Below are 12,035 nucleotides of genomic sequence, written 5' to 3'. Positions count from 1 at the left end.
TATTTGGCCTTCATCGCAGTGGACACGATCCGCTTCCATTCTTGTCTTCTTGACTAACTCGAATAACTGCGAGTTAGATATCATATGCCTTACAGATTCTAAAGTTAGAATCATTTCGAAAGCATTAAAAACGATATTAACTATTCTTTGTATTGTGCATGGGGTCTTCTGGTTATATTGTGGAGAAATGTAACTACTTAATCTTTCCATTTGTTGATCATTAAGTAAAAATGGACGCCCAACAATTCCAGCTTGTCCATTCCATCTGCAATAAGAACTTATTACATTGGTAATCTTTGTTTAGATACACCAAAAATCTTCCCAATGTCTGACATCGAAAGTTTAGGTTCTCTTTCTTTTCCATAATAATAGAGGTTATATATTATGCTCACGCTTTGAGGATGCATTAGAGTTCCATTGTAATATTTCATATGCAATCTTTGCTTTGTCCGGACCCACTACCCCAAGGTCTAATTGATCAAAAGTACACGGCTTCTCAAGAATGCCTCTGCTGTGTGGAACCTGAAAGTATTCTTCGGGTTTCTCTAGCATCCGAACATTTAATGAAGTGAAAAAACGCTAGGAGATTTTGATCGTATCACAAATTTTGAATGCATCGATTTCAATTTTTAACTTTTTCAAGACTTTGTCAATGGTAATTTGTCACAGTCAACGGGGTTTTTGCTGTAACTCTAAAATACTTACTGTTGAAATATAATTTTTGGAAATTATGGCTACTGAACTGACATTACCATACACACACCACAACATATGCAATTAACATCTATTATCAACCCCACCTCAACCACAAGCAACATTCGCCACATACACAAGTACCGTCCACTCACATTTTCAATCCAATATGGATTGTTTCAATTCTCAAATATTTGCATACTTAATCAAAACTTCATAAAGACCGTGTATTATTTGTGGGCGAACAAACAAGATGAAATTTTTCAAAATATCCATTTCAGTCATTACAACCCTCAGGTCCAAAAGCGTTCCATTTGCATCTTAAGTAAAAAGAACCTACATTTCATATGATTTAAAACTTATTTGCGAAGTTGTAAATTTACTAAAACAAACAAACACCAAAAAGTGACAAGTTGAACTCTGTTTTAAAAATATATGTTGTCGAGCTGATTTAATTTTTCTTTCGCTTGAATTATTTTTTTTCTTAAATCACTCTCCATGTTCTTCGGGTTCTCTGTTGCTTTCGTTTTAATTTCTTGTTTCATAATCGATGATTCAGTTTGAAATTGCGCTTCAGTTTCTTTCAACATTAAGTTTATTTCTTTAATCTTTTCTTCTACTTGTAAGCATTGGATGTTAACTGAGTCTTTTGATCGATCAAAAAAGGTTTTTAATGAATCTACATTGGATGATGGTTGATTTAAAATTAAGTTTGCTACTAATTTTGCTCGGGCGATATCTAAGTTCAGCTTTTGGGATGTTAATGAAAATGTTGTTGAAATTTCGGTTGACCAGTTATCAATAATTTCATTAATATCTGATAAAAGCAAATCATTTTCTTGTGGGAAAGAAGAAACAAATTCGGTTAAATCTGAGAAAGATTCTTTTTGCTTTTTAAATTTTTCTGAGGCTTTTTGCAAATTTATTGTATTCAAAGATAATTTCTTGTTCAACTCTTTGTAATTTTCTTTAACACGTGAAACAGACTGATTGAATTGCTGTTTCCATGTTGCTAATGTTTTTGATAATGGCATAATTGAAGACGGAATTTGATGGTCAAGAAAATCAGAAATTTTATCATTAATGCTACCTACTTCTTTATTTAAAGATTCAACACCGGTAAGATTTATATGTGTCTTTATGTCATTGATTTTCTGTGATAAATCATAATTTTGTTTAGATGTTTGTAACAATAAATTTTGCGCTGGTTGTTCGATGGCATGCAACCTAATTTCAAGTTCGCGTAAAATTTCTTGGATATCTTGTGAATTTTGTTTAATTTGAAATTGTTTTTGTAACGTATTTTTAACGGCTCCTATATGAACAAAAAGTGAATTAAACATCTTCAATTTGTTGTTACATGGTGTTTTTATACTTTTTATTTACATTTCTGAATATCGCGATTCCAAACTCCAATGAAACTCTAGTTATTGAAAATGATGATGAAATTCTCGAAGGAGAATATTCTAATTTCAAATCACAAACCAAAACACTCATTATTTCCACAGGAGTATCTAAAGTTGGTGAGAACGCCTTTTATGAATGGTCTAACCTTACCACTGTTCAAGTTTCTGATAGTGTTTCAATAATTGGAAATTATTCATTTTACCATTGTTACAATTTGAAGACAATTCAAATTGGAAATAATGTAAGCTCCATTGGTGGTTCTGCATTTGAGTCATGTTATAATCTCACTGAAGTCACAATACCAAGTTCAGTCAAATTTATTGGTCAATGGATATTTTATTCCTGCTCTAATCTTTATTTTGTTGTAATTAGGGGAAACCTAGAAACTATTGCAAGTGGTGCCTTTGAGTCATGTATAAGTCTTACTAACATTGTTATTCCAAATTCTGTTACAACTATTGGTTCTTCTGCATTTTATTCCTGTTTTAAGCTCAAGAGCATAACCATTCCCAACTCAGTGACTTCCATCGAAGACTTTACATTTTGTGATTGTGCAAATTTAGAAACTGTAACAATTGGCGAGAAAGTCAAAACCATTGGCGATTATTCATTTAGTTCGTGTACCAAATTGGGAGTCATCATAATTCCTAATTCCGTCACCACCATCACGTCATCGTTCGTTGATTGCATTTCACTTCATCAAGTTACATTTGGCGAAAGTCTTAAAATGATTGGTAACTTAGCATTTTGTTGTTGCTTTAAGTTATCTAAAGTTATTATCCCAAATTCCGTTTCATATATCGATGACTATTCATTTTATATGTGTTATGACTTATCCAATCTTACAATCGGCGAAAACGTCGAAAAGATTGGCGAAGCAGCGTTCCAACTCTGCTCCATGTTAACATATGTCTATATTCCAAAGTCAGTAAGTGAAATTAGATCTAATCCATTTGTTTCATGTCAAAATCTTCAACGAATTGAAGTTTCATCCGAAAATATGCACTATGCCAATTATATGAACAATGGAATTCTTTATGATAAAAACATTTTAACAATAGTTAGTTATCCAGTCGCATTAAAAAATGCAACATTCGATATCCCTAGCTCAGTGGAAACTATTGGAGGATATTGTTTTTATCAATGTACTTCTCTTTCGACAATTAGAATTGGTGGAAACGTCACAAAAATTAGCGAAAGAGCATTCGATTCTTGTTCAAATTTGATCTGTATTTATTTTTATGGGTCTGAAGTGACATTTGGTTATAGCCCTTTCGGATCGGTGCCGGCAAAAACCGTTTATGTGAGTGAGCAATATCAAGGCGAAACTTTCGATGTGTTACCAATAAAAAAGGGTTTCCAAGAATGCCCAAAATCTGATGAAAAGAAAATGAGCGATTCGTTGTTCTTCTTCCTTGTAATTGGTGTACCAGTGATAGCGATTGTTGGTATTGTGCTCATAATAATGTTGTTCGTTTGGATACGAAGAAAAGCAAAAGGCGACTACATTGATATTCCTTCATTAACACAGTGAAAATGTAACATTAGATCTTTGAGCTAATGTTGATTTATTAGTTATTTTACTAAAAATAAGTGTTTCTGATTTGCGAAATACATTTAAAGTTTTGTTGGTGCAAGAGAAAATAAAAATGTTAAAGAATTTATTAAAATTAATGTTTGATTTCGGAACTATATGTAATGTAATAATATTCTATAATGTCTAACATGCAATTTATCAGCATAGTAATGATATATGTATATGTGTTCCACTAAAAATCATTTTTTCTAAAGTCAAAATCAAATTTTAAATTATATCATTAAAATGTTTTATTAGAAACAAAATGCTATTAATATGCAGCAAGGGTTTGTCAGAAAAAGAAATAAAATGCTTATGTAGAAGCCTCATTAACCAAATTTGAATGTTTTTTGTTGATTTTGCTATAGAACGGTTTATACGTTTGGAAAAGGGATGAGCAGCCTTTGGGATTTTTCCATACTTCTCTCAAAGTTCGATGAACAAATTCCTCACGAAATAGACACAAACGGGAAGTATGAAGAAATTTCGGAAAAACTTAAAACTGAACTTGATGAAATTTCAAGACAAATTGCACTTCTTGATTCAAATGATACATCTGTACTCAATGATTTACATCTCCTTACGCCTCCAACAAATTTCAAACCAGAGACTGATACTATCAAGAAAGAAAATGAATCTATCCTACCTAAATTGGAATATAAGCCTATTCAAGTAAGCACATCAGCTCAACCGTCTGGCACCAACACTCCAAGAATAAAAAAGCCACTCCAACTTAAGCCAAAGAAAATCATTAAACCACAAAAAAGTATTCCAAAAACACCACAGGTTATATTTAAAGCCACTCCAAATCAACTACAAGTTATCAATTTTTCACCACATATTGAATACACCATGAAATTTACACTTCAAAACATCTCAGCATATCCCCAAGGATTTCAAATTCGCGGTCCTTCAAATCCAGTTTTTCGCTTTAAAATCATTGAGAATGTTAAAAATGCACAAATTCTTCCAGGGCTTCATATTACTTTTGAAGTTTATTTTTTACCAACAGATCTTCATGATTACGATGACTCATTTATAATTACACCTTGTAACAACGACCAACCAACAGTTATTCCTATTCATTGTTATCGTGAACCACCACAATTACAAATACCAGATATTGTAGATCTTCAATCGGCATTAATTTATTCATCTAAAACATGTGCATTTACAATTGTTAATAAAGGCGGAAATGGACATTTTTCATTTCAATCCACAAATGGTAAAGAAGAATCACTTATTTTCATTGATGGTCCTTTTTCACTTATTCCATCGCAATTTCAACTAAATCATAATGAATCAATTGAAATAAACATTAAATTTAAACCATTACAAGAAGGAGAACATTCTTCTTCATTTGAAATAATAACAAAAGATTTCCCACAAAAATTTAATTTCGTTATTAAAGGAAATGCAACTAAACCTCTTTTAAAGTTTGATGTTTGTGATGAAGATATATTATTTATACCATTTTTACCTTCGGATGTTAATAAAACGAAAACAATTGATATAATTAATAAATCTGATGTTTCTTATCCATATTATATTCAACTAATTAAACCGAGAGAAAGTAAAAATAATTTAAAAATTTTATATCCGGAATATTTTATCAGTAATAAAACAAATAATTCCGCATTTAATATTTCACCTGTTTCTGGTTTAATTGGAGCATGTGAAACAATAAAAATAAATATAAAATTTTCACCATTAAATTATGGATTTTATGAAACAAAATTAGTAATATTTGTAAATAGAATACCTAATGAATCTGGTGTTTTATCATCCAAGAAAATGTTAACAATTATTTTAGAAGGTTCAACTGGTCATCCAAATATTTCAATATTTCCTCCTTTAATAATATTTAATAATGTTATTCCATATTCAGAAAATACACAAACAATCGAAATACAAAATGATTCGAATGTAAAAGTTAATCTTCAATTAAATGAAACAAAATTTATTACATCTTCTAAAAATACATTTGAAATTGAATCAAAAGAAAAACAATTTATAGACTTACAATATAATTTAACAGAACAAATGCAAAATATTTCAACACAAAACATTTCTCTTATTAATAATGTTAATTGGCCATTAATATTAATGAATAATAATAATTCAAATTATTCAAAACAATTATTTTTAAATAATTTTAATATTATTGATGATTTATCATATCAAATTGATCCAAACATTTCTTTTAATTTTAAATATTTTGCACATATTTCTCTTCCTAAACTAATAATTGATCCCCCAACACTTGATTTTGGTTATGTATTAATTGGAACAAATTCTATTCAAACAATTAAATTAAAAAATCCATTTTCTTCACCAATTGGATTTAATATTATATATCCAAATTTGACTGAATGGAATATTAATGAAATCAATGGAACAGTTTATGATGAATATCTTATAAATGTTGAACTTAAATATATGAACTCAACTTCTATATCAGAAATAATTACTATTTATACATTTTGGGTTGATAATGAATTAAAACAAATTAAATCAATGCCAACAACATTTTATGATATTCCTGTTTATGCTATTATTGATAGGCCAATTATTGAAATTAAAAATAGAATTATTGATATTGGAGAAATATTTCCCTCAATCGAATATTCAACTTGTATCCAAATAAGTCTTTTAAATGATTTCCCAACAGATTTCGAAATAATCGATTATTTATATGAAGGTCAAAAAGAAGAAGAAAATGTTAAAAAAGAAGAAAATATTCCACTTAATATAATCAAAGGAAATGTTAAAGCTTCTTCAATGGTACAAATTTCTCCTGATACACTTCATATTTATGATCCTATTCATCGACCTTCAACGCAAATGAATTTACAGCCAACAATTAAAACAAATGATAAAAATGATAATAATAATAATGAAATGATCTTTGAAAGAGAAATCTGTGAATTGTCAAAGAGTAGACCTTCGAAAGGTCATTTAAATATTGGAGAATCAATTAATATTAATGTAAATTTAATGTTTAGTGAACTTGGTAAGCGTTTAATGCCAATTATTATTAAAGTTTTTGATATTTCTTATACATGTGTTGTTTTATCACATGTTAATCCACCTAAAATACATTTATTAGATGAGAAAATTGATTTTTCTTCTGATTTCGTAATATGTAAACAATCTAATTCGAATATTCGAATAAGAAATGAAAGTGGAATTTCATCTACAATTCAAATAGAAGTTGTTGATGATTGTAATGGAGTGTTTAAACTTGAAAATGATCAAATGGAAACAATTCATGCTAATGAAACAAAACAAATTCCAATTTCATGTTATTCCGAAATTCATGGCGAATATAATGGTAAATTAAAGTTAATTATACGCGATTATTGGCAGTATAAAACAATGCCAATTCTTCTGCACGTAAAAGCACTTGGAAGTTTCTTTAATTTTCAAAAGCATACACTTGGCTATACCGTTGATGATGTTTATGGAGATTACGTTTCATTCGGTAAACAAATTAAAGTTAAAGGTGAAAAAATTATTCGAAGAATTGCATTGGAAAATTTCTCGAGCGAATCAATAGTTGTCGAGTGGAAAATTTATGGATTAGAAAGCAAAAAAATAATAAATGAAAACAATTTAGAAGTCAAAAACGAAACAGATTTAAATAATAATCAAAATGAAAATGAATTAAATGTACAAAATGAAAACGATTCAGAAATCAAAAACGAAAACAGTATCAATAATAATCAAAATGAAAATAATATAAATAATAATCAAAATGAAAATAATTTAAATAATAATCAAAATGAAAACAATTTGGATGTCAAAAATGAAACTGATATAAATAATGAACAAAATGGAAACAATTTGGAAGATAAAACAGAAAATGATTTAGCAGCTCTTCCGTGTCCATTTAAGTTGTCAACTGATAAAACCATAATCAAGTCACATGGGAAAACTATTGTAATTGTGGAGTTTGTGCCTAAAGAAAAAGGAGAGTTCAGAGGATTACTGACGGTAAGAAGTGGTGAATTTATTCACAAATTAAGATTAGAAGCAACTTGCGTTTAAAATTTGTTGTAAAAATTATTTTTCTTGGTAAATTTTTTTTTGTTGCATAAAACTGTAATGGAATAATAAATAGAGTTCATGAACCATGGTTTGAAAGAAAAACACTTAACATAGTGAAAATATCCCTTGATGGAAAGAAGCTATTTATCTAATATAATTTTAAATATAAAGACACCTTGAAAAACTGTCTACTTTCATACAACTACGAATAATTGCTTGGGAAATATATATATATAATGATCTTTGTGCTAAAAGGTATTTACTACCTAAAATGCAGAAGATTTTAACTATTACTATTGCATTAAATTGGAAGATAAAAACAATAGCCTTTAAACATATGATTTTTTAAGAAGGCATTGTGAATGAAATACAATGATATTATTTCATATTTAATCAGAAAACATGGTATTTATATATATATATATATATATATATGCTTTTTTTATAGGTTGAAAAAAGCTATTCTGAATTACATTCTTATCAAGGTAGACAGCTTTTCAATGCATCTATATATGTGAAATTTATTTTATATGAAAAATCTGAATGATAAATATTTTTAAGTTAAGAACAAATGAAGATTTTATAGAATAACTTTATGTTGTAACCACAATACAAAATTAAAAGAAATAAAACACGACATTAAACTTCTCTACACATGTATAATTTATTAAATAAGACATAAAATTTTAAAACAGAAATTAATTTGCTTTCCTAATTATAGACTATGACCAATAATGTCATTATGGATACTTCAAATTAAATACCTTAAAAATTTAACAACAAACTTCATTATTTCTCAAGAGGAGGCGGCTGGAGCAGAAGGGTTTCGTAGTCAACGATTCCAAGGAGTTCCTCTTCCCTTTCTTCAATAATCCCAACAAAGAGTTGACCTCTAAATGTATTATAAACATAACCCTCTGCTTTGTCTGGAAGTTCCACAGTGTCTCCAACAAGTATCCTGTTTCCGTCCTTGTCATAACATGAGTTGTCATCCTTATAAACAGAAATAATTGTATCAGGTGAAATCATATGTTTCTTGCCTCGATAATCATATGAAGTTGCATAAACATATTCATCATTTTCTGTGGGTTTAATTGTAATCACATAAATTTCATTATCACGAGTTTCAATGATATCACCAATTCTTAAGCTGGTCATATCAACTATAGAGGGAAATTCTGTTTGAAGAGAAGTATCGTAAAATTGTGGGTTTTTTATGTTTTCAAGGGAAAAAAATATTTTGTTGATTTCATTTTGATTTCCTTGTACAGGAATTGGTAGTGGATGCACTGAAACACGATCCTCTGTTACGTCATCTACTTTCATGAGCATTCCTGAGTATCTGTGTGATTCAGTTGTTGTGACAATATCTCCAATTTTATATTGATTTCTTGTTTCGACACATTGCAACTTTGTTGGAAATTCATTCATATCGCACAATGGAGGTTTCTTTGGTTTTTTCTTGGTGTGTTGTTCTGAACTCATTTTTTGTTCTACTCAACAAAATTTCTGTTAAATATGTCATATTGTGACCATAGATTTTGAAAATATAAATCACATCGATGGACACCGATACAAATTTTTCTTCTTTTTATCCAACAATTTAAACACATTCTGTATCAGGATGAAAAATTACTTCTGAATATTTTGATGCCTCTGAAAAAATTACCGTATCATTATTTTATATATATAAACTTTTTTAGACTTTTCAAAAATATTGAAATTTAAGGAAGATGCATCTGTTCACAATGGAATTATTTCCACAGAATTACATAAAAATTTAAAATTTGTTCATTTGCTAGAGGGCAGGTGGGCCAAATGAATAAAAAATATTCTTGGAACATAATAAATTGCAGTTACTGTTCCTTTTCAACATTGCCAATAATAATTATTTTAAAATGCCATCGCGTGTACTTGATGGGGCTATTCTAAGTCATCTTTTCATCAGACGATCGAATACTTCACCCACACATCCCCATTGATCAAACAAAAACATAATTGATAGCACATTCATATAATTAATTTTTTATGAATTCATTCTTCAATTTCTCGTGCTCCAAAATCTCAATTTGAGTTTAAAAACAAAAATTTTATTGGTTTAATGATTTACTATAAAAATTTATTTATTCAACAGCATTTAAATCACCATCGTACTCGTAAGCTGGGCAATGGTAACAAGGTGTTGACGAAATATACTTTACCGACTTCATCTTCAATCTCTTTATACCAATACAATAAATTGATTCATACACAGTATTCAACCCTATAAAAGCTGTGAAATACCACAAAAACTTTCCGAAGCACGACCGTGTAAACTTATGAAATGTTGGCACTTTTCCTCCTGATGTTGCCAACAAAAACGGCTTCATGCCTTCGACGTAAGGCTCTGTAATGAGTGTGATATTGTTGGCAAGTGCACCCTTTTCTATTTCTTTGGCAGTCATCTGTTTTTTCAGTTCCTGAATATATGCTTTGAGATCTTTGGTATATTTAAACTTGATTTTCGTTTTGACTAATATATATTTGTCGTGTGGAATATGAACAGGAGGACTTCGTTCTTCCCATGATACATATGGTGCTGCTTGTTGGAATGGAATTGTAAATATTGTGGTATGCTTCCCAGTTCTTTGATAGATGTGAACACCGCCTTTCAAGTGAATAACTGGTGGACTACGAAGAATGGTGTTGATATAATTCTCAAACTCATCTTTTTCTAAACATCTTTCTGTCATGATTTGATATATAAACTTCGGATTCCGTGATGAACCACAGTTTGAACAAAGTCCACAAACATTAGATAAGCAGGAAACAATGATAGCTAAAAATATTGGAAGAATAATAATTGGAATAAAATCCGGACCTTCATTCGAATTTACAGCACAATATATGCCCATTATACATATTGACCAATAAGTACCTAACAGTAAATTAATAAAAACTGAAATTAATGGTGATCTGACTTTGTTACAACAAATCAATGAGCATACGAAACAAAGTAAAACTGGTACAACAAAGCATGCCCAAATAATGAAATAATATGAACGAAAGTCGTAGCAGAGATTAATAGTTGTTAGGGAAAGGCATTCATAATTGCGACTTGAAACACGAAGGCAATATTCATTGCATGCCTCATGGTTTGGGCACATTCCATCTGTTGGTGCAACATAGTACTTGGAAGAGCTGAATGAAAGAAATATCGCAAGCATCTTCCCGTTCTTAAAAACGAATCCAATTGAATTTTTAAATTCCATTTTTGAATGGTTTTCATTGGTTTACAACTTTGATCGATAGTGAGTTATTTGAGTGGTAAAAAAATTTTGACTTTGAATAACTTGTTTTAAACGTAAAAAGGAAGTTAATACGATTTTTGGAACTGTTTCCATTTAGTTGTGCATAATAAACATAAATTTTCAAAAATTTTTTTTCATAAATTATGGGTTTTCCTATACGTGTTAAATACATTGCATTATTTATTTCAGTATCCATAAAAAGTCTTCTTATGAATTCCATTTTTGATAATTCCACACCAAAACAGAAAGAAATTAATCTTTCAAAACATTATAATATTAAAAAAAGATATATATTAACACATTCTTTATAAAATTTAACTTAGTTATCCAAATAATTATTTCCTGATGAGAATGTATTAAGAAGTTCCACAATTTCCCAATGATTTTTATTTCTTGCAACATCAGCAGGTGTTAAAAATGTTAAAAATAAATTCCATCAAAAACCCAAAACAAACTTTGTTTTTCAGTTTGATATCAATTGTTTTCTTGGAGAGTAACAAATTAACAATATCCATCTTTCCTACTTCAGAAGCAATATGAAGAGCAGTTGAATAAAAATGAAAACAAACACCATTAGATGTCATTGCATTTATATCTGTTTTTGGAAAGTTCAAAAGTATTCTCACAGCACTTATAAAGCCGCCATACACCGCAAAATGCAATGGAGTTGTACCTTCATCAGCTCTTGCGTTTACATCAATATTTGGTTGCTTTAATAAAATATTGATGATTTCACAAAAACCGTTCAGGGCACCCCAATGTAAAGGCGTTTTTCCATCGTCGGCTCTTGTGTTTATATTAACTCCCAATTCTTCAATTAATAATTTAAGACAAGTAGTTCTATTATTCCTGGCAGCCCAATGAAGAGGCGTCATTCCATATCCATCTATTGTTGTTTTATCAATTCTTTTATCATTTAAAAGAATTGATATTGTTTTTTCTTGACCGGAAATTGTTGCACATAACAAAGGTGAACGGATTTCCCGATTCTTTGGGTTTAAGTCTATATTTTTATGTTT

General features: G+C 29.5%; 3 protein-coding genes across 3 annotated transcripts; 1 reads left to right on the top strand and 2 right to left on the bottom strand.

Moving 5' to 3' along the window:
* Positions 1–2,053: 2,053 nt before the first annotated feature.
* Positions 2,054–3,634, top strand: GO595_005401 (leucine-rich repeat domain-containing protein; the record flags this gene model as incomplete). The annotated part of the gene is made up of 1 exon (XM_067918640.1): positions 2,054–3,634. One exon carries the CDS (start codon positions 2,054–2,056, stop codon positions 3,632–3,634), a length of 1,581 nt encoding a protein of 526 aa, XP_067774465.1.
* A 4,881-nt stretch (positions 3,635–8,515) lies between these two features.
* On the bottom strand, positions 8,516–9,157 carry GO595_005400 (uncharacterized protein; the record flags this gene model as incomplete). Its single annotated transcript, XM_067918639.1, has 1 exon — positions 8,516–9,157. One exon carries the CDS (start codon positions 9,155–9,157, stop codon positions 8,516–8,518), a length of 642 nt encoding a protein of 213 aa, XP_067774464.1.
* Positions 9,158–9,849: 692 nt separating this feature from the next.
* Positions 9,850–10,932, bottom strand: GO595_005399 (uncharacterized protein; the record flags this gene model as incomplete). Its single annotated transcript, XM_067918638.1, has 1 exon — positions 9,850–10,932. One exon carries the CDS (start codon positions 10,930–10,932, stop codon positions 9,850–9,852), a length of 1,083 nt encoding a protein of 360 aa, XP_067774463.1.
* Positions 10,933–12,035: the final 1,103 nt, after the last annotated feature.

Source organism: Histomonas meleagridis (genome assembly GCF_020186115.1).
Source record: "Histomonas meleagridis strain 2922-C6/04-10x chromosome Unknown contig_337, whole genome shotgun sequence".
Taxonomy (NCBI): domain Eukaryota; phylum Parabasalia; order Tritrichomonadida; family Dientamoebidae; genus Histomonas; species Histomonas meleagridis.
Note: the sequence above shows the minus strand (reverse complement) of the source record. Positions and strands in the feature narration are given on the sequence as shown.